General features: G+C 39.4%; 1 protein-coding gene across 2 annotated transcripts in view; it reads right to left on the bottom strand.

Annotated features, from left to right (window-relative positions):
• Window positions 1–930: 930 nt before the first annotated feature.
• LOC136872066 (neuferricin) overlaps window positions 931–24,603 on the bottom strand; it is a 35,953-nt gene continuing 12,280 nt past the window's right edge. Inside the window, exons 4-5 of one of the 2 annotated variants that reach the window (XM_067145926.2) lie at window positions 1,710–1,948; window positions 931–1,616 (exon numbers count right to left, since the gene is read on the bottom strand). In XM_067145926.2, the coding sequence (XP_067002027.1) occupies window positions 1,765–1,948 (184 nt within the window). In that variant the 3' untranslated portion in view covers window positions 931–1,616; window positions 1,710–1,764. Of the gene's footprint in view, window positions 1,617–1,709; window positions 1,949–17,900; window positions 18,099–24,603 lie in introns of those variants that run through there. The other variant, XM_067145927.2, reaches the window with a different exon arrangement.

The following is a 24,603-nucleotide window of genomic DNA, read 5'->3' as shown; positions in this document are numbered from 1 at the left end:
CTTTGACACGGATAATAGCGGCAATGCGTCTTGGCATGGAAGCAATGAGGCCTTGGTAGGTCGCTGGAGGGAGTTGCCACCACATTTGCACACACAAGTCACCTAATTCCTGTAAATTCCAGGGAGGGTGGCGATGAACTCTGATGCCATGTTCAATCACATCACAGATGTGGTCTATCGGGTTAAGAACTAGTGAGTTGGGGGGCCAGCAAATAAATTGCAACTCGCCACTGTGTTCCTCGAACCACTCCATCACACTCCTGGTCTTGTGACATGGCACATTAACTTGTTGAAAAATGCCACTGACGTTGGGAAACATGATCGTCATGAAGGGGTGTATGTGGTCTGCAACCAGTGTACGATACTTCTCGGCCATCACGGTGTCTTGCACGAGCTCCACTGGACCCATGGATGCCCATGTGAATGTTCGCCAGAGCATAATTGAGCCGCCACCAGCTTGTCTCTGTCTCGCAGTACAGCTGTCGAGGAGCTGCTCTCCTAGAAGACAATAGATTCGCACCCTCCCATCGGCATGATGAAGGTATCGGGATATTCATCAGGCCATGCAACGCTCTGCCACTGCACCAACATCCAGTGACGATGGTCACATGGACCATTTCAGTCGTGGTTGCCGATGTCGTGGTGTTAACACTGGCACATGCATGGGTTGTCAGCTGCGGAGGTTCATCCTTATATGTGTTCAGACACACTTATACTCTGCCCAGCATTAACGCCTGATGTTAGTTCCGCCACAGTTCGCCGCCTGTCCTGTTTTACCAGTCTGCCCAGCCTATGACGTCCAACATCTGTAATGAGCAGTAGCCACCCAACCGCTCGACGTTTGGACGTGGTTCCACCTTGGTTTTGCCACTTGTTGAAGATATTCACCATAGCACTCCTCGAACACCCGACCAGTCGTGCAGTTTCCGAAATGCTCGTGCCGAGCCTCCGGGCCATCCCAATCTGCCCTCAGTCAAACTCAGATAGATCAAGCGCCTTCCCCATTCAACACACGGACAGCACGCTCACTGATACTACGTGCAGCATGCGTGTGTCTGACTAGCAGTCATTCCTCGTCAGGTGACGCTGCTATCGCCTGGACGGGTTTATATCGATAGTAGGTGGTCATAATGTTCTTGTTGATCAGTGTATATTCCCTGTTCATGCAAGAATGTTTTTATCAATACCACCAAATGCAAAATTATCACAAGGCTAAAATAACATAACTGTCACTGTCATCTCATCCAACTGCAAAAATATGTAGTGGTGGAGCTCTTTCCTGAACCATGAAATTAAATTTGAGGAAACCACAGTTCTGACAGCTATAAACCACAAGTACTAATTTAAATTAATGCTGTAAATTTTGATTAGACATAGTCTGTTAGTTTTCTTTTTCAGGTATGATTGCCTACAGATTAGCAGAGTTTGGATACCGTTGCTCGCCGCCAGACAACTGAAGAATGAATGCACTGGATCACACTGCACAAATCCTGGAAACATCACCCGAGAGACAGGCAAGTCGATGCTAACGTCACCACTTAGCTTTCTCACTGCTATAAAAGTATGGGCGTCCACCAGCTTGTGTTGTTTTGTTTATACAAGGGCTACCAGAGTAGCTGAAACATAGACATCATCACAATGTCAACACAATCTAATATCCCAGAAATACATCAGAGCTTGTCAATTATTCAGGAACTTGACTTTCTTACCATTTCCTGAGCTTATCTTGTCATCTGTTAATAATACTAAGTATAGATGGTAATTTTACTTTGTTTCATCGGAGACGTGACAACTTGTTGCCTTGGGATTACAGCCAGTGTACTCCTTCAGATTTCCTTTCTTATGTAATTGATCAGTCTCCATATTAACACACGCACATCGAAATGTGTCAGAGTCGGGTTTGAACAGCTTCCTTGGAACACCAACCCAATCTCGTTTTATTCCACCGCTGAAACATCAACGGAACATACAAATTATATTAACAAGATCTTTGCAAAGATATCAGAAGATCTGTAAAAACAGACTGACCTCTAAGAAAACCAGTGAAAAACAACTTGAAATTTACACAAATTCACATCATCACTACAGTAATCAGGTTTTAAGCAAACCCACCTATCAATCATCAATTATCTGCATTTAGGGCTGTCGCTCAGGTGGCGACATTTTCAAAGAACTTGGAAATTTATTGAACATTTCCCTTGATAATTTATTCCAATCCCTTACTCCACGTCCTATAAATGAATGTTTGCCCCAGTCTGTCCTCTTGAATTCCAACTTTATCTTGATATTATGATCTTTCCTACTTTTAAAAGCTCCAGTCAAACTTATTTGTCTACCTATGTCATTCCACGCCAACTCCTCACTGACAGCTCAAAACATACCACGAAATCAAGCATCTTGCCTCCTTACTCCCAAGTCTTCCCAGCCCGAAGTTTGCAGTATTTTCGTAACACTACGTCTTTGTCAGAAATCACCCAGAACAAATTGTGTTGCTTTCCTTTGAATTTTTTCCAGTTCTTCTTGTTGAGGATATTGCTGGGTCTGCTTCCTCAAACTAGCAGAGGTGGCTTCTCTGACAGAGCTAGGTAGCTTATTCCAAAAAGAGTTTGTGTATCGTGTTGTACGGTGGGATGGTATGGATAAGAATGTGTGTGTGTGTTTTGACTGCATTCCAAAATTGTGATTGGATGACAACCAGTTAAACTGAGGATGAATGTAAGGTGGAGAGGATATAGAGAATTCAGTGAAGAAGGCATAGAGCATGATGGTTACAGCATTGTTTTAGTCTTAACCAGCCAAGTTTGTCGTAGATCGAGGTGACATGGTCATTGTACCAAAGGTAGCTTATGTAGCACACACAAACGTATTGAGCATATTGTAATTTAAAGATAGGTCACTGTACACTACATCACAATACTAATGTACAGACAAGCCACTCTGGTGGCTATGAGCACTAAGGTAACGTTCCAAAGCAATTAAATGTTCCTCTGTAACATACCGAAGGGAACTTGAAGCGCACTGTATTTGTTCCAACCACATTTTTTTGCCATTGCTTGTCTGTTTCATTCCATCATCCATATCATTAAATGATGATTTCTGTTTTCATACTTGCTGACTTATGCTCAACCATGGCCTTACATACTTTACATCCCCACACTAGAAAATAACTGCGAAAACGGGCTGTTTTTAAGGATCATGTACTTCACACTTACATCGCTTTATACAGAAATTCTCATCATTAGACATTAGCCATACCCACTACCATCTGCAGGGACTAGCTTATTGCTTTACGAAAAGTATCACATACTGTTACACGAGGGTGTTTCTGAAAGTACTTCAGCACTGTAATGGATAACAAAATTAACATTAATAAGATGGGAAAATTGCTGGGCCCATTAACCACTCTATGCAAGTTTCCAGTTCTCAATTGTAGTCATCCCTGACTTTGTATCAGGAAAAAGGGACTATGCAGGTTTATCGTTATATTGATCTTCATTATATGGTCGTTTTACTACATTTTCAATTTCAGACCTTCAAAGTCTAAAAAAATATCAAATTCTATAAAAATTCACCCAGCTGGTGGCTATGATCATTAAGGTATTGAGTCTTGATGGCCTGACTCCGTGGCTAGTTGGTTTGCGTCTGTTGGTGGAAAAAATATTTTACCATCAGAATGTTGGATGGTATGGAGTTGCCGTACGTGTTAACGCACAATGGCTGTGGAGCCATCCATGCTCTGAGGAGGCCACTGAATTCGTACCCCACCATAGGCTGTCCTGATAATAGTTTTCTGTGGTTTCCCATTTTCACTTCCCTGCTAATACTAGGGCTGTTCCTATTCACTGGCCACAAAGGTTTCTGTTCACCTCCTTACCCATTCATTAATTTCATCTTCAGTAGCTCTTCAATTGAAGTTGGTATCTGGTCATAAAAACATGCCATATAAATTGTTCTCATATCATTCCAGACTTTGTATCAGGAAAAAGTGACTAAGGGGTAGCTGTACATACAGTGCTGATATAAAATTCCTATCACTACGTTGAATGCCAAAAGCCTGAGTTTAATTCCAAAACCCTCCTCAGTGTTCATATGGAATGCGGGCATGACACTCTCTTCATGGTTATTCACCCATTGTATGCGGACATTAAGCCTTGAGCAGGTCCCTTAGGTTATTCAGTACGAGTCGGCTATACAGCGACACCTGTTTTCACCTTCTCCTTACGTCATTATTATAATCACTGTCATCCTCATCATCACACACTTTCTTCTTCTTCATTGGTGATATTGACATTAGGCTGCAAGGTCTGCCTATCTACATCTTGCCCTTCACTTTACCTGGTCTGCAGCACTGAATCGGAGGACAACTGCACGTCGCATAGCCTTCCACAGACAATCCAGCCATTGCTTTTCCGGTCATCCTCGGGGTCACCTTTGATCCGTGGTAGGTTCGAGTGCACATCTTGCAATGGATTAATGGACTATGTGTCCATAACAGCACAGTTTTGCCTCTCTCATCATGGCTGGAATTAGGGTGATCTTGAGGGTATTGCTAACATGGTTCAGTCGTGCAACACCTGTCGACCACCTTAGCATAGTCTCCATCAAGTGAAGGGTCTGCTCATGCCTCTTTGCCACAGACCAACATTCTGTCCCAATGAGAGCTATTGGGCGAATGACCTTAAATTTTCGATATGGAGGATTCTTCTGGTTGCAACGTACATCTGTGACCCGATGTCACTTGAACGATCCAGCATTAATTCTCGATTGGATGTCCTTATCCTCCCCTGATCCCCCGTTCCTATGTGATAGCTTCTGCTCTCTCTCTCTCTCTCTCTCTTGGCAGTTAATTTGATGTAAGCTTTCGAGCACACTTACACATCGGATGCTGAGCATCAGAGGGTGAGTCTCATGAAGCTGCATGTTCTTTCATAATCTTCTTCTTCCTCCCTTTTTTAATCTCAAAACTTCTTTTTTTTTTAATTACTTCCATCTTTTTCTTTCAGACATCTACTTCACACAGAACTATTGACAAGAAGATCCTTTTATTGAACTACCACCATTCCTCTTCATTAAATCGATCCACCTTGTTCTAGGTCTCCCTCTCACGCTCTTTCTCTTGAACTTCATCTCCATCATCTGTTTTGGTATTCTTCCCTCCTCCATCCTCTTGACATGTCCAAACCATCTTAGTTTACTTCAATCAATTCACTCATTTAAGCTTTACATTCTGACCTCCTTTCTCAGATCTTTATATCTCAATCTGTCTTTCACTGTCTTTTCTATCATACTTTTTAGGTATTTAATTTCACTGGCTTGAATTCTACTTTATTATACAGGGTCATTTTTTTTGGCTCGTTCTGCAGCACCACTCAGAGCACAGCATGCCTGGCGCAACAACACGCCGTCTCTAGCCGGTATAATGTGCGCTTCTCCTCCCCACTAATCACGCCAATTCACACTTATAGAAATCCATTTCTAGTGAAACTATTAGTCTAAAACCTACCTGGAATTACATTTGATGTTCAAAATGTTGTCCCTCAGCTTTCAAATATGCCTGACACCTCGTAAATAGGTTTGCAGACACTTGGCGAATCTCAGCCCATGTAATGTTCAAAATAACTTGTGTAACTTGTAGTTCTTCTCTTATGTGAGAGTTGTTCACATACACTTTTCCCTTCAGCATCCCCCACAGGTAATAATAATAATAATAGGGATTTAAATCAGGAGATCTAGGGGGATAATTAACCACACGATCTTCGAAAACTTCACGATTACCTTCATAGACCGATTAGCAGTGTGTGCGTTGCATTATCTTGCATGAAGTAACCATTACTCCTTTCTTCTTCCGTCAGCTCTTGAAAAAATAGTCTGAGAATGAGGTCTATATATCGATCAGCATTTATTGTTTCATGGAAAAATATAGGCTCTATAATTCTGCGAGCACTTATTGCACACCGAACTCCTATCTTTACTTCATGAAGTGGACGGACATGCACCTAGTGGGGATTTTCTGCACACCAGTAGCGATTGTTTTGACTATTTACATAGCCTGTACTCCTATGGGGAGGAAGGATGCCAGGAAATTTGCGAATGAATTGAAAGCGGCACTCTGTATAAGAAGAATGCTTCACATAGCACAACACAATGAATAAACGCTGTTCTACTGTATACATCACTTGTTAAACACATGATTACTTCAATATTCCTACAGAAATGATGCTATTTTAAAGCGAACACATTGAACATGCTACCAATACCACAGATGTTCAACTAAACTATTGCTGTGAAGCAATGGTTATCATTACCATACTGCATTAGATCATCTTAGCCGGTCATGAAGCAAGATGAAAAATGAAAATGAAAACCTACAACCTGTCTTCCAGTCATTGACCGGGTCAGGGATGGAATGAATGAAGCAGATATAGGCTATTAGTACGATGGGGTCGCCACTCCCAAAGTGATTTATTAATGACTGATAGATGCTACGAAATGAGAATGGAGAGTGTTGCTGGAATGAAAGATGACAGGGAAAACCGGAGTACCCGGAGAAAAACCTGTCCCACCTCCGCTTTGTCCAGCACAAATCTCACCTGGAGCGACCGGGATTTGAACCACTGTATCCAGCGGTGAGAGGCCGACGCGCTGCCGTCTGAGCCACGGAGGCTCCTTCATGAAGCAAGATATCTCATGGCAAATGAGTCACCCGGCTGCCTGGTGTGAAAATGGGAAACTACGGAAAACCACGATTAGAGTGAAAGACAAAGAGAAACAGATGATTATGGCAGTATGTAAAACCAAAAAGAATGTTACTAGAACTCTGCAAAGTTATCCATAAGTTGTCAAGAAAGGAAAAATAGAAGAAAGAAAGAAAGAAAGAAAGAAAGGCTTATGATTAGAGAAGTTAGAGATATGGTGTAGTGGCTAACGGAAATATATAACAAGGGTCAAAGAGAGAAACATGATGAAAATCGAAGAAACAATGGAAGAGGTGCATCTACTGAGAGTATATAGTGAGACTGACTTACTACAGTTAAATATGTGGGTAGTGAATATAAAACAAAAATATACAGGTTAATAGAAATGAAAAAAGAAAACCTACAACCTGTTTTCCAGTCAGTGACCGGGTCAGGGATGTAATGAATGAATCATATATAGGCTATTATTACGATGGGGTCGCCACTCCCAAAGTGATATATTATTATTATTATTATTATTATTACTGTATTTATATTTTATGGCCTTCATTGGACCACTCTAGCCAACTTTATACAACGAATTTTTCAGTTTTCTGTCAGCCCAGTACTTCTTCATCCTTTCTGATCTTATCCTTCTTTCTTCATCGGAAATCACCCTTCCTATTGTCTGTTTATTGATTCTGATTTTCAGTCTGGTTTGTTTGTCTGTGAGTTTCTTGATTTTGTCGGTTTTGTTTCTTAGGTCTTCCACTGTAATTTGTAGTTCATCCATATCTTCCTTGATTTCTGTAATCCACTTAATGTTGCACTTACTATTCCATAATTTTTCTATTATTCTCCTGATGATCCTGTTCTTTGGTGTCTGATTAGATGTCCAAAAAATGAAATGTGTTTCTTCCTGATTGTGCATTACTGGTTCTATTTCCTTATAGACTATTTTATTAGAAGCTACTCTCCATCTTTGTGGTATGATTTGTTGATGCATGTTCTAATGATTCTTCTCTCTATCTTGAGTATTTTGTCTATTTGTGCAGTGTTAGTTGTTTGGAAGATGGTTTCACTTGCGTATGTTATTTCTGGTTGAGTGACTGTTTTGTAATGTTTTAATTTTGTTGCTATTGACAGGCCCTTTTTGTTGTAGGTATTCTTGGTGACATATTGTGCTCTGGTCAGTTTATTTATTCTGTTATGCCATGCTGGCTTTTCATTGAGGTTATATGTTATGATTTCTCCCAGATATTTAAATTTATCTACAATTTTGATTTCTTGGTTTCCTATGGCAATTTTGTTTATGAGTGGTGGGTCAGTAAACATGATTACTGTCTTTTCAAAAAATATTCCAAGACCAATTTTCTTTGCTATTTCCTGTAGTGATATAACTTGTTGTCTGGTTTCCTGAATATTACTGGACAAGAGAGCAAGGTCATCGGCAAAACCTAGGCAATTTAAACTTATGTTGTCTTTGGGTCTTCCGATTCGGATGTTCTTTGGGTTACTCTTGTACCATTCCCTCATTATAAATTCCAAGCCACAGTTGAACAGCAGTGGTGACATGCAGTCTCCTTGTCTTAAGCCTGTTTTTATAATGAATGGCTCAGAGAATTCCCCTCTGAACTTGACTTTTGATTTAGTGTTGGTTAAGGTGAGTTCAATCAATTTGATTAATTTTGGATGCAGCCCGAAATTTCTTAAAATTTTCAACATTGAAGGTCTATGGATACAGTCGTAAGCTTTCTTAAAGTCCACAAAGGTTATTGCAAGAGGTTTGTTTTGCTTCTTGTAATATGCTATGGCTAATTGTAAAGTGATGATTTGTTCTGCACAGCTTCTCCAAGGTCTGAAGCCTCCTTGGTAATCACCTAATTCTTCCTCTAGTTGCTCTCTGATCATCCTGTATAGGATTCTGGAGAAAATCATGTATGTGCAGTCTAAGAGAGAGATACCTCTGTAATTATCTGGATTGCTTTTATCTCCTTTTTTGTGGAGTGGGTGGATTATGGCCGTGGTCCAATGTTCGGGGAACTATTCTCTTATCCAGATTTTTGTTAGGGCCATGTGTAAGGATGTTCGAACTGTATCACTGGCATATTTCCACATTTCTGCAAAAACTTGGTCTTCTCCGCATGCCTTATAATTTTTCAATTCTTTGAGTGCTGTTTCCACCTCTCGGATTGTTGGGGGGTTTATGAGTTCAGGCGGGGTTTTGATGGGCGTGTCTGTATTAATTGCTAAAAGTTCCTGGGGTTCTTCACAATTCAAAAGTTTAATGAATGCTTTTGCCATGATTTCGGCATTTTCCTCGTCATTATGTGCCATTTTTCCATCCTCACTTTTCAGCATTAATGTGGGAGGGGCAAATTTTTGTACTTGTCTTCCAAACATTTTGTAAAAGTCTCTGGAAGTGGTTTTGTGGTTGTTTTCTTCTATTGAGTTCATTAGATCTTTCTGTGATTGTCTCTTGGATAAACCCAGTTCCAAATTGGGGACATTGTTTCATAACCCTTAGTACAGGTTTCCCGTTGTAAATTCTGTAGCCTTGAGTGATACATTAATGAATGATAGATGCTACAAAATAAGAATGGAGAGTGTTGCTGGAATGAAAGATGACAGGGAAAACCGGAGTACCCAGAGAAAAACCTGTCCCACCTCCGCTTTGTCCAGCACAAATCTCACATGGAATGACCGGGATTTGAAATAGGTTAATAGAATTCCATAAAATTTTAAAATTGGGTAGTCACGGGACCCATATTTAATTCATTTTACATGCTATGTGTACATTAATGATTCTCCTTATCAATTGACACAGACCAATTAGTTGTGGACCACATCATGGAGGTTCTTTTGACTAATTTAACACATAAAACATATATTTCTTTCTAAACCTTTATCCACAAAATAATTCTGATTGCTCAACTGTCAACATGGGTACCAGTACATAAAAAACTTATTACACCAGAATAATCATACTTGAACATATCTCTGAACGTAACCTAACTGACATAATGAGCATGGTAACTTCAACTGTTTTTATTTTTATTTTAGACCATTTTAGAATACAATCACTTGCATAAATTATTTTGCTAAAATAGGCACTATATATTTTTTCAACTATTATGAAGATCAGAAATCTTTATACATACATACATACATACATTATAATTATAGACTGTTATGCCTTTCAGCGTTCAGTCTGCAAGCCTCTGTGAATTTACTAAACATCGCCACAATCCTCGATTTGCAACTAGTGTTGTGTCCTCATTTAGTTCTATACCTCTTATCTTTAAATTGTTAGAAACCGAGTCTAACCACCGCCGTCTTGGTCTACCTCTACTTCTCTTACCCTCCATAACAGAGTCCATTATTCTCCTAGGTAACCTATCCTTCTCCATGCGCCTCACATGACCCAACCACCAAAGCTGGTTTATGCATACAGCTTCATCCATCAAGTTCATTCCTAAATTAGCCTTTATCTCCTCATTCCGAGTACCATCCTGTCATTTTTCCCACCTGTTTGTACCAGCAATCATTCTTACTACTTTCATGTCTGTTACTTCTAACTTATGAATAAGATATCCTGAGTCCAACCAGCTTTCGCTCCCGTAAAGCAAAGTTGGTCTGATAACAGACCGATGTAAAGATAGTTTCGTCTGGAAGCTGACTTCCTCCTGACAGAATACTGGTGATCGCAACTGCGAGCTCACTGCATTAGCTTTACGACACCTAGATTCAGTCTCACTTACTATATTACCATCCTGGGAGAACACACAACCTAAATACTTGAAATTATCAACCTGTTCTAGCTTTGTATCACCAATCTGACATTCAATTCTGTTGAATTTCTTACCTACTGACATCAATTTAGTCTTCGAGAGGCTAATTTTCATACCATACTCATTGCACCTATTTTCAAGTTTCAAGATATTAGACTGCAGGCTTTTGGCATAATCTGCCATTAACACCAAGTCGTCAGCATAGGCCAGACTGCTTACTACTTTTCCATTTAACTGAATCCCTCCCTGCCATTTTATACCCTTCAGCAGATGATCCCTATAAACTATGAACAACAAAGGTGAAAGATTACAGCCTTGTCTAACCCCTGTAAGTACCCTGAACCAAGAACTCATTCTACCATCAATTCTCACTGAAGCCCAATTGTCAACATAAATGCCTTTGATTGATTTTAATAATCTACCTTTAATTCCATAGTCCCCCAGTATAGCAAACTTCTTTTCCCTCGGAACCATGTCATATGCTTTCTCTAGATCTACGAAACATAAACACAACTGCCTATTCCTCTTGTAGCATTTTTCAATTACCTGGCGCATACTGAAAATTTGATCCTGACAGCCTCTCTGTGGTCTGAAACCACACTGGTTTTCATCCAACTTCCTCTCAACGACTCATCGCAACCTCCCTCCCAAGATGCCAGTGAATACTTTGCCTGATGTACTAATCAATGAGATACCTCGATAGTTGTTGCAATCCTTCCTGTTCTCTTGCTTATAGATAGGTGCAATTACTGCTTTTTTCCAATCTGAAAGTACCTTACCAACATTCCATGCTAATTTTACTACTCTATGAAGCCATTTCATCCCTGCCTTCCCACTATACTTCACCATTTCAGGTCTAATTTCATCTATTCCTGCTGCTTTATGAAAATGGAGTTTATTTACCATCCTTTCCACTTCCTCAAGCGTAATTTCACCAACATCATTTTCTTCCTCCCCATGAGCTTGGCTGTTTGCAACACCACCAGGATGATTTCCTTTTACATTGAGAAGATGTTCAAAATATTCCATCCATCTCTCCAGTGATTCCCTGGGATCTATTATGAGTTCACCTGAATTACTCAAAACACTGTTCATTTCCTTTTTCCCTCCCTTTCTAAGATTCTTTATTACTGTTGTAACCGTCCACGCTTCTCTAGTCATACTTTTACGCGAACGGCAATTATTTATATGACATATTTATTTTAACTTCAATCATTTGTAAATAAGGCTTTTGGAATCATATTGTATATATTAGAACATCATTTATTATTTAATATATTACATAGGATAGGAATTCATTATGTATTGTAAATATGGTTAATGTTGGGACATAGTTGTTGTAATTTCATCTCTTGTGTACATGGAAAAGTTATTCTTGAAGCAGGGAAGTTGGATGAGTCACTGGGTTAAACTCATGAGCAAAAGGCACTACACAGCTACCCCCGTGCAAGGCTAGCATGCCAGCAGACTACATCATTGCCACGCCCACTGATTACTTGTGAAGAAAGAATAGGGAGATGATAATGCGGTCAACGAATCAGATGCTTCGTTGTATTGTAATTTGGCATTGAGCTGTTATCAAGAGTGGGGAGAGCCCGGTGATATATTATCTAACGCGGATACTCACACATATCACTACGAGAACGTCAACTACTTTATTGATTTCTGAGACAGTGAGTGCTCGCTTCGATAGATAGTTATTTGTTGTACAGTGTGTTGTCGCTTCAAGACAGTACTTAGCTGCTGTGATGCTGTCGGATCTGTGTGAGACGAAACAAGTTTACGGCTTGTGAGATATTCAGTAATTATTCTGGACGAAGAACTACGTTTAGTTCAAGTCCATGGCATTTGGTACAAGTCTGTATAGTATCAGTAGATTAGCTAAGTTGGATTGAGATTTCTGCTAACATGGAAAAATTCATTTCTCTGAATTTTCTCCTCCTACAATCAACACTGATCAATTTTCACAAGTATAGGGCCAATGTCTAATTTAAAGACTAGGCAATTGGGGACTGCTAGTCCAGATAGCCCAAAGCACATCACAGAAGGAAGGAAGGATGTCTATGGAGTCAATTCTACAACAAGAAGAGGGGAGCGAGTAACCACGGAACACAGATGACCTCAACGGAAGCTGCAATTGGTGAGCTTCAATTAAATAAAGCAAGCAACAGTAAATTCATTAACGTAAATTCTAACTTCCCTCCAAGCTTAAAGGAACTTTCCCGATTCATCTCATTTTTTTGTATAATAAATTCATTTGTATTTTACATTGCGTTAATTTTCTTTCTTAAGCGATACTTAATGGTTAATTATTTAAAATCCTACCCCTGTGATTTAAGTATAAGTCTCTATGCTAGTAAATATAAATTTTGCTTTACAGTTTTGTTTAAAACTGTAACGCTGGTGCCCAAACATTACATAGAGAAATGGGAAACCATTGAATGATAACTAATTCTATTTGCGTGGCAATTTGCGGGCAAGCCACATATAGTTTATATTTATATTCATGTGTCCCCAGGTAATAACTTTCGTCTTCCCAAGTGTTCTGATGAGGAAAGTGAACAGTTACACTGTCCAGAAAGGTTTACCTGTTGCTTGACCTAGCCTTTCCAGGTTATTACCAAAATCTTCCCACGACTTCTTTTTGGATTCAAAAACTATTTGTTTCGCTCTGTTTCTTTCATCTACGTACAAATCCCTATCTGCCTCGGTCCTTGTTTGGAGCCATTTCTAATAAGCCTTCTTTTTACGTTAATAAGCTGCTCTCACTTCATCATTCCACCAAGATGTTCGCCTTTTCCCATCTTTACACACAGTTGTTCCTAGGTATTCCCTTGCTGTTTCTACTACAGAATCCCTGTATGCCACCCATTCACTTTCTATATCCTGAACCTGCTTGCTGTCTACTGTTCGAAACTTTTCACTAATCATATCCATGTACTTCTGTCTAATTTCCTCGTCCTGGAGATTTTCTACCCTTATTCGTTTCCAGACAGATTTCACTTTCTCTACCCTAGGCCTAGAGATACTTAGTTCACTACAGATCAGATAGTGGTCTGTTTCATTGAAAAATACCCGGAAAGCTCATACATTCCTAACAGATTTCCTGAATTCGAAGTCGGTTAAGATATAGTCTGTTATGGATCTGGTACTCCTAGCCTCCCTTGTGTAGCGGTGAATAGCCTTATGCTTGAAGAATGTATTCATAACTGCTAAACCCATACTAGCACAGAAGTCCAGCAAACGCTTCGCATTCCCATTAGCTTCCATGTCTTACCCACATTTACCAATCACCCTTTCATATCCTTCAGTTCTATTCCCAACTCTTGCATTGAAATCGCCCATTAGCAGTATCCTATTCTTGCTGTTGACCCTGACCACGATGTCACTCAATGCTTCATAAATCTTGTCAACTTTACCCTCATCTGCACCCTCACATGGTGAATAAACGGACACAATTCTAGTCCTAATTCCTCCAAGTGACGAATCTACCCACATCATTCGCTCATTTATGTGCCTAACAGAAACTATGTTGCGTGCAATGGCATTCCTGATAAAGAGCCCTACCCCAGACTCTGCCCTTCCCTTTCTAACCCCCGTCAAGTACACTTTATAATCTCCTATCTCTTCCTCCTTATCTCCCCTTACCCGAATATCACTTACTCCTAGCACATCCAGATGCATCCTCTTTGCTGACTTAGCCAGTTCTACTTTATTTCTTCCATAAGCCCCATTAATATTGACAGCTCCCCATCGAATTCCATTTCGTTCGCCAAGTTGTTTCCAAGGAGTCCCTCGCCTGTTAAATGGGAGTGGAACTCCATTACTCCCATAGGTCCAAGGCCTGCTTAAAATGTTCTGAGCTCGGTAAATTCATGAAGCAGGATGTTACCCTACTTGCACATAGTCCAAGTGAGGATCTCTCCTCTAACAGGTTATGGATCACCGGTGAATTGTATAGTCCTAGCCGCCTGAGCACAAGGAGGGCCATGACTCAGAATATGTCCGAGATGCCCACTCCCATTCCATAGCAACTGGTATCCCGACTCTCAGGACCACTTACTAGGCCACTCAGCCGTCGCCCATGGTTCACGAACTAGGACGTGACTACAGTAACCCACACTTTAAAGAGTATAATCAACCCTTACCCTACAGAAAATTTCAGTCTGATAGCTCAAAGTGATTCAGAGATAAGTGTACCTAATTGTCTAAAAATCAGAGTTACAGTAAGCAACAAAAAACAAGGAAATAAGATATTTACTCTACATCAGCTTGTCACAGTTCAGAACAATCCAGCACTATACTGATCTTGATTTTGTATCTTCTCCTTCTCTCTCTTCCTTTTCTCTGCCTTAATTCTCGATTTATTCTCCCAGGACACCAGTAAAGTGAGTTTTATCGATCCTGTTGAGAGCACTTTTTGGTTTGCTCCAACTTCAAAAAACCCAATCCCTTCAACACTTGCATTCTATCTGCTGCCCCATTATTGAAACAAATAATGGCATCCAAAACACCCATTCTGAGGGTATTTAGGCTTACAGATACAATTATTGGTACACATTCCCATATGCAGTTGTTGAAACTTTCACTGAAGTTTTGTGTCTGTCCACATAGACATTTTTATGAGGTCTTTATAACTGAAGTCCCTCAAAATAGGCTTATTTACAAGAAGAATAGCCTCTGGCAGTAACACCAACCCACAAAAATAACTTTACTGCATCTCAGTAAATAAGAAACTGGCTGAGATATGGACAAGATTATGTTCTGACATACCTTGCTGTCATTTAGAGTGGGCGTTCACCATGCACTATTATTTTTAAATGCCCGAAGTGAGGGATTTAAATTAATAATTTTTTAAGATGTTATTTGCTTAATGTCCTACTAACTACATTTTTATGGTTTTCAGAGATGCCAAGGTGCTGGAATTTAGTGCCGCAGGAGTTGTTTTACATGCCAGTAAATCTACCAACATGAGGCTGACGTACCGCATTTACTCGCATATTAGACCCCTTTTTCTCCCACTTTTACAGCCAAAAATAGTAAAGGGGGGTCCAATATGTGATAACCTCAAAATTATGTGCAGCAAACACATGACTTCTAGGTTATAAAGAGCTATAAATTGTACGTGTAAACATTTTATACGTACTATTATTTAACAAACTTAGAATGTATTTTAGTTATACTGGCTATTTTCGTCGGAAGGCAGTATTTCTAAACGTAAAAAAGACAATAAATGGTGAACACGACTTTTAGGCCTACGGTACATATAAAAGTCTGTTTTAGATACTCGTATCACGTCATTTGTTACATCTCATTAATTCCTCTGGTGATGCTGACGTCAGGAAGAGCATTCGGCTGTAAAAACTCGCTAAGAAGATTCGTCTCACTTCCTACTCGATCCCGTAGAAGAAAGTAAACCTGATCACTGCTTTCATTTGAATTATCGCCTTGCGCCGCCAACTTCCCTGCCTTGCTACGGGCAAGGTACGTAGAATACAAGGTAGGGATCACGAGAGAGGTGTGCAGTAGCAAAGCAGAGCTGTGATGTCATGCAGGACCTTCGCGTTGAATCTGCTCTGAATGAGGTAGAGGTAGTTCAGATAAGAATCACTGTACACGCAGAAGCTAGGTGCTAATAATACAAGGTAGTAACATATCTGTGGTGTATAAGAAACGCGTGTGTTTATTTTATGTGATAAAACATAAAAAGCAGTAACAGTGTACACTTTTCAGTATGCTTTGTCATGCCATTGCAGGCTGCACAAATCATAGCAGGCACGCAAAGGAACGAAACATATACTTTCATGTATTTCCTAAAGCCACTGACCTAAATAAATGGTGACAGAAGTAATTGAGTCAATATCAAAAGCTATCTTTCTCAGCTTCGAGGGTTTGGAAGGCTTTATGACCATCCTCTTGGGACAGCTGTGACGCGAAAGGTGAGATCATTGCTTCTTAGCCTCAATGCTTCCGAGGCGATAAGAAATTCCATCTTTTCTCTGGAAGATTATGAAACACTACGCCCAAATATGTTACATGCTACTGATGAACTCGATCAAAACTTGGGTATCGTGTGCCAGTCTAAGGCCAGCGTTGAGCCCACAACATCTAATTTTTTACCGGAGGATGAGCAAGGGTTCGTTTAAGCCCTTGAAGAGCTAGTAAAACAGCTCAAGGACAGTCGCGAAACTAAGGATCGTGATGAGCTGCTTGAAAACTTCACTGGCTGTATTGTGGCTTTTAGGGTAAAAAAGAAGAATCTTGATATAGAAAGCACTTACGGAGAGAAAACAGATCAAACTACAAGGGGTGGAAATTAGATTTCAAAAAGAGTTCCATTTTTTTTTGCAAGTTGCTTTAAGTTGCACCGACACAGGTCTTATGGCGATGATAGGACAGGAAAGGGCTAGGAGTGGGAAGGAAGCATCCATGGCCTTAATTAAGGTACAGCCCCAGCATTTGGTTGGTGTGAAAATGGGAAACCACGGAAAACCATCTTCAGGGCTGCTGACAGTGGGGTCCGAACCCACTACCTCCTGAATACTGGATACTGGCTGCACTTAAGCAACTGCAGCTATCGAGCTCGGGAAAGAACTGAAAGAGGTTTCTAACATCATCACAAACCTTATGGATATCCTGAAGAAGAAATTCCCCGAAATTTATGAGCTTGCAAGTTACTTCATGAGAAGCCGTTCTTTTATTCGTAAGACATTCGTAAGTAAGACATTCAAGAGACCGAGTTTCAATTAATACAATACTGATAAAGAAAGAAGAAAAGCAAAGAAATTCCACTGATGCTATGGATAAGTGTGTTTGATATTCTTTTTTTTTAAGTATCAGCATTATTCTTTGTGTATAACAAGCCTGTTATTTTTTTTTATAAAAGGCAATTTATTATGTTGTATATGAAACCAGTGCTAAGAATGTTAGTATACAGGCTCATTAATTTATATGGCCTATCTAATGTTAATGTGGAATTTGTCAGTTCCTGGCACTTGGAGGAGAACATTTACTGTACTGTTTGTTTTGTGGACAGTTTCCTAACATTTGCTGTTTGTGTTGTTGACAGTGTATATAGTTTCCCAATATTGCTTGTAACAACAGACATACTGTATTTCTTGCAGTCATCAAGCTTTAATGTTCAAGTCTGTAACAATTAGAGCCCCTTGTTACTGTTATCATGGATGTTGAGAACATGAACATATGGAATGGTCATTCCACTGGGATCACAGTCTTAGTATTGTTACAACCTTTTATACAGATTGAAATACTTCGGAAACGCTGCTGGATTCACACTGTATATGATCTCCTATTATTACTCTCATAATAGTGAAGTGGAATGCCTTTTGTTAGGTGATGTTAAAATATCAATGAAGTTCTCTTATCTTTAACTTGTGGCTAAAATAGAATAGCTTACAGCTGTGTATTAGCCTACCTCATACAGAAGACAATGCGCTGTGGGTGCACGCTGACGTCATCGACGGCCAAGCGTGGTGGGGAGACCTGCGCGTGATCCCTACTTCTTACTCTAACTACCTTGGCTACGGGCGTGTCGGCATTCTAAGTGACGTCATCTTCACTGCTATCTCTCGCCAGTCGCGTCAGTCATGCTTCATTCTCTCTGAGCCATGCACTGCAATCAAGAGCATACGAGGTCCCGTTTTTTTGAACCTTTTAAAAATAATTTCGTTCCTGACTATAGAGTCTAAACAGTGTAAATCTATTCCCAGGTGGTCTCTGATATTCCCAGTTGGTGTATATGTAGCAGAAGCCACTCCTTCCGAATAAAGCCGAGCTGGAGAAGGCATGCCAAACCATCAGTTGATAACTAGCGTATGTTACGAGTTGTACTTCTGAATGTAATACCAAATACAGTAGAGACAATACGCGGCACTCAGCGAGATATCGAGAAATAGCTATTAGAGCTCTCTCTAGCGGGTAGACCTGAGAACTACTGATTCTGTCATAAGAGCACGTGTATTTGTGTGTGAAGTTTTTGGTGTTATTTATGCGTTTTCAGTGAGTTGAAATAATTAAAGAGTAGCGTGTGTCATTCCTTGATATCTCCTCTCAACATGAGGGGAAAGGTATGTGCTGTGTTTGGCTGCAGTAACTATGAAGTAGAGAAGAAAGCCCGGTCTTTCTTTCGCTTCTCTCGTGACAAGAAAATGTAAGTAATGTTGTGTTTGCATATATATTCTTCCAGTGACAAAGAGATTTTTATAGTACTTCATAATCTTCTGACCTGCTCGACCCATATATATATATTTGTTATTGGCTTTACGTCGGACCGACACAAATATGTCTTATGGCAACGATGGGACAGGAAAGGGCTAGGACTGGGAAGGAAGCAGCCGTGGCCTTAATTAAGGTACAGCCCCAGCATATGCCTGGTGTGAAAATGTGAAACCATGGAAAACCATCTTCAGGGCTGCCGACAGTGGGGTTCGAACCCACTATCTCCCGAATACTGGATACTGGCCGCACTTAAGCTACTGCAGTTATCAAGCTCGGTGACCCATATTTTAACTGGCTTAAAATATAATAAGCATATTTTATTGTACAGTGCAGCAGTTAACCTTCAATACCGATGAGTTGTTGCAGGTGTGATCTGTGGGTTTTGAAATGTCACAGAAGTGATTTGGATAAGGTGTACAAGAAAGAAGGGACATTACGCTTATATAAGAATTATAAAATCTGTTCAGATCATTTCCAGGCCAGCGACTTAAGAAATCCTCGACTATACAGCCAAGGATATGTTACATTTTTACTCTAATTGTATGTAAATATTCCTCAAAGCATCACTATCAACAACATTTTCATAATTTTCTTTCTTTTATCCTTCTTCTCAGATTAAAGCTGGGATTTTATAGATTTTCTTTCTGTTAGTAGGCTTCATGTTAAGAGGAAAATTGTCCATCTTTTAAATGTTAATTCAATGCATCATGTGTGTAAGGAATGTGCCGATATTTTTATTGGCAAGTGTCTTAATGTGATGATACAATGTTTTTTAGATGAGAAAAAAGACAAATCTAACTGTAAAAGTTCAGACAGGAATGCTAAAGCAAAAAAAGTAATGCATAAATGAAAGGTCAAGCCATTTCACAGCAGTCCATTTCACATCTTGTTTATATGTCTAATTTCAGTCTTTAAATAATAACCTTTTAAAAAATTCTTTATTCATTTATCCAGAATTGCTTTAGCAACTTTGAAGTTAATATCTCAATAATACTTTCTTTCAAGATGTAATTGAGAAGTTGGATGCAACAACAGCGTAAGTAGACTTACGTTATTTTGAGAGAAAAAAGCTTGAAGTTCATTAATGTTCTGAGTTAAAAGTAACATTAGGAATCAACCTGAATTTCATTTAAAGACATTTAGAAAAGCCAGGAAATGTATTTCACAAAGAATTTTATTGATCTGTTAGATAATAAGAAAGACAGAGTTATTTAAAATTTCCTTTTATATGCTGTTATTACATGAAGAGCAGGAATATTATATTTTGCCATACACCAGTATTGATCGGGGAGTTAGGAAAGCATGATCGCCCACTATAGAGGAACAAAAGTTGCAGTTTATCCCACCTCAGTTCTCCAAAATGTCTAAACTTACTAAAATTAAGAACAAATTCCTAAAAATAAACCAAAAATTTGTCAGCTAATAAAGCTTATTCTTTATTTAATATTCACCTTTTTCATTCTTTATTGCGTAAAGGGCCGAGAGAGGTTTGTTACAGTGCTCTACCAAACTATGGTATTAGGCTATGGTAATTGCCCCCCCTCCCCAACAAATATTTGAAATGTTAAAAAATTAGAGACATTCCTTTCTGTACAATTTTTATTCCTATTTTAATTTACAAAGTGATTCACTAATTGTAAAAAAAAAAAAAATAATAATAATCACATCACAAAGTATAAAATTGGGATTCAGACATTGTGTGTCTTACTTGTCTGAAATACTGAAATACTGCGTCATTGACCAAAATCAGGATGATTCATCTGCACATGTTGCATTAGCAGACTCTAGGGAATCATAACACAGACATGACTTTCACATACCACTCAACATTTTCAGGTTTTAAGTATTTCCTTAGTGAAGGAACATCAACCCTTTTTGTTCTGCTTTTAGACCACACTTTTTTACATCTTACATCACAACACCACTACATTAATAAAATGAAACAAAGTTCTGATTCATTGTATTTATTAACGATAGGTAGACTAAAACCAACCGATCTTGTCAAGAAGAACCTACCTTTTCCTGCAACATTTAACCACTTTCCTAAATTTCTTCTTTCCGATTTCCTTTCCACTTGTGAGAGAAATGTAACTTCTGCCACTATTTCTGGCACGTTTTACAATATTACTTTCCCATGAATCAGAATCTTTCATCCTTTTTCTTCCCCTGAACCTGGGCTTAAAACTGTCATCTAAACAGTCAGTAGCATCAAATACTTCTGAATCACTTCCTACTGATGTATCAGAGGTGACGTCAATAGAAATATCGGCATCAGCCACATAACCTTCTCTTCCGCTCGCTGACATCTCCAGCCAAAGTACTGGCGGCAACTGGACGTGCCGCTCGTGAAGCATGCTTCATGCAATAACAGCGTAGCGCATGTTACCAGTTTTAGTGAGCTCCTGACCTCTAGTGGCACCCTAGCGAACTAAGACCTGGACTGGGTTGTAGTGAAGGGACCAGGAAATTCGAAAACGGTATTCATGCAATAACAGCGTATTGCATCTAGCTCCTCAATTTATTTATCCATTTTCGTATATGCATTTCCATTTGAATTTAGTTCGACTTTTCAGGTCAAGTCACTAGGAGCGCCACCGTCGAATTGTCTCCCATTTTAACAAGGCTAAATCCGTAAGAGTCGCGTATTGTCTCTACTGTATTTGGTAATACAGAGTAACTGGAAACATTCTTTTGATAACTGCGGCTGTTGGAACACAGACCCTTATTTTTAAGTACATTTCATGCTTGTTCTCTACATTTATCACATCAGGATTTGCGTAAACAGCTGTCCGTGAGATAAGACAGACCACATTGTTTAGGTTAGGTATATTATCGCCCTAATAGTGCCAAAATTTCGACAGAAAAATAAATAACAGGGAAATATACCGCATTTATGGATATCTATAGGTGTGGCAGTAATGCGTTTTATTATCATGTTTAATTTTGTACGTTCGTTGCCTCTTTTTATTAACGCATACCCTAGTATGTTTTGTTTGGCGTCTCTGAAAATCGTTTAAAGTACACGGGGACATAAAATGATTATTATTTGTTAGGTACGTTGGCGAGTAAAACAATTGTTTTAATTGGATAGCTTTTATCATGTTTTAAACTTACTTCTCTCCAAATATATACCTATATTGGCCCGAGTTACGAGATATTAAACGAACACTTTGTTAATGATCTTGCCTGCTGTATAAATAGCAACAACCGCGAATATATCTCAACTAAACTAAACTCGTTTCCTCATCCCGAGGTGGTACAGCTCTTTTTAGATCTCCGCAGTGGAGGGGAGTTGCATGTACCGCTTTTACTTAAACTTTCATAATAAAATATAACAAACATAACAAAATATAACAAGATCAGGTATACAGCCTACTAATAACAACTGTCCAAATTGAAAACCATGAGAAGGTGCTCAAATACCGTATTTACTTGCGGGGGGTTCAAACCTCCATAGCCTCGACCCCTGTCCACCATCATATCTCTGATCACGCCCCTGCCTTGTTAAATAGTCTGTTGACAGTGCAAGCGAAATTCGCTCAGTGTAGCTGTATCTTGTACTCCCTGAATAAATAAAATAAATAAATAAGTATGTGACTTGCCACATCCAAGGCAATTAGGGTTATTAAAAATGAGAATGTCCATGTTCATAGCCAAGTTGCCGTGGGTCAAGATGGCGGTGGTATCAGAAGGTGCTCAAATACCGTATTTACTTGTGTATTAGACCCCCTCTGGCTTTTCGAGACGAAGAAAATGAAAAAAAAAAAATCTCGCCAATAAGACCCCCCAACATAATTCGTCAGAGAACGACGACGATTCCACTTCGAAGCAGGTACAAGTCTTATTGCAGCTCTGATGACATCGCACAAATTTGTGAATAGTTTCGTCCGTAGTGCCAAGTGACCTACTGTGAAGCTTCGTAAGCAGCGGGCAGTTCCCAACCTATACCTTAAGTGTTCCGAATGCACTAATAATATCTGATTTTCATATTCATATTACTGTCTGTAGGTTAGCTGAGTCAGAATATGAAGAGATAACACCCGGATGGCTGCTCACTGCATGTTCCTCAGTGCTACCCATCAAATATACCCCCTTGCGTTAGTAAGCCTTGTTTTTGAACACTCAGTAGTAGGCTATTATTTGGTACAGTTGCTGTCGACATATCGACAATGGCTGATGCATTCAACGACGACGAATACACAGACATAATTTTAATCTGTGGAGAATCTGGTCAGAATGCAGCTGAAGCTCACAGACAGTATGCACATGAGTTTCCAGACAGCTGCCTGCCTTCTACACACATATTTTGCTAAGCAGAGTTGCAATTAAGAGCTTATGGAACGTTCAAGGCACATATCACATACAAGCAATTTTTTGATACAGTGGAATGTCTATACAAGTATAAACTGAGTTATTAAACTTTATTTTCTGCATCTTCGATGCATTTACAAATGCACCATATTACAGAACGTGTTTAGCAAAATGACTGTTATTTGTTTCACATCCAAAATACAGCACATTGTAATGCTCCATTGTAAACCAGTGACCAGGCATCCCATTCATCATTAGTGCATGCGGGACACTTATAAGTAGAAATTACGGGGGTGGAGAGCCACCTGTGTGTGCAACTCGTGTTGTAATGTACGTGTTCTTAGTATATGTGCTCATTTACTGGTTCATTCAGAGTACCATAATGAATTAATAGTGGTGATCACGATTCTTGCTATCTTCTAGCTTGCAACCACACATCTTGTTATATTATCCTGGATTATGGAGAGGGATTGATGTTGTTCGGAATTATAGTAAATATGGCAGGTTGCATAAATATACAATATATATTTGAAGCTTAAGATTATTTCTTTCTACCTTGTATTCTCTATTCTTACACTGCTAACGTATAATTTTGGTGTTGCCGAGATGGCTTCATATATCGTGATTTAGCCATTACATGAATGGCGATAGCTGCGGCCCTTAATACTCTTAGGATTTTTCTCACCTGTCTAATCCATGGACTTTTCTTCCAACTAGTCCATACCCAGTGCAGTTATGTTGTTCACTGTTTTAACCTTGTCTTCTTCACTGGTCTTTCTTGAAGGTGAATCTTGCACTTTGATAAAATGTGTTTAAGGAACGCATACTGATGGATCACAAATAATATTTAATGAGTTGCATTAAGGATAACATTGTCTTGACAATGTCACATTGCTTTATTGATATCTCACATATCTTATGCTGCGTATCTACATTATAAGATGTTATTGCCCCCGCTATTGCCCCTTTGTCACAAATATAGCAGCATAGTTATTTTCACAACAGCAGTTATGTTGAATTTAACCCTATATTCAATGAGAATGGAGAAACTGGAGAGAGATGTCAAAAGTGCTCTGCGATACAAAGTAGCCAATAAAGCTTAAAGTAAAAATCTTCAGGACAGTCGTGAGGCCAGCTATGCCGTACATCAATAAAACAATGCCTCTAAGAAAAATGTATGTGGAGAAGAGGATGGGTGAGCACCCAAAAAAAAAAAAGGTGGGTAGACCTGGTGGGACAAGATCTGGTGGAAAAGAACTTAAATATAGACGAAGAAGAATAAGAATAAGAAGATTCCATGACGTTTTGCCATATGAGGTGGTGCAGTGTCATGCAAGAAGTTATTCATCTACTAATGTGACTCCACCTCATCTCTCCACTGACAGCTTGGAACTTACCACTACACAAACCACTTAGTCGAACAGCTTGTCTCCTTTCTCCCAAGCCCAAACTTTGCACCATTTTCGTAACGCTACATTTTTGTCGGAAATCACCCAGAACAAACTGAGCTGCTTTTCTTTGGATTTTGTTCCAGTTCTCAAATCAATTAATACTGGTGAGGGTATTGTGAAGCACAGTGTCACATCTGC

The sequence above is a fragment of the Anabrus simplex genome, chromosome 4 (assembly GCF_040414725.1).
Source record: "Anabrus simplex isolate iqAnaSimp1 chromosome 4, ASM4041472v1, whole genome shotgun sequence".
Classification (NCBI taxonomy): Eukaryota; Metazoa; Arthropoda; class Insecta; order Orthoptera; family Tettigoniidae; genus Anabrus; species Anabrus simplex.
The sequence above is the reverse complement of the archived record's forward strand: the minus strand, read 5'-3'. Positions and strand labels throughout refer to the sequence as shown.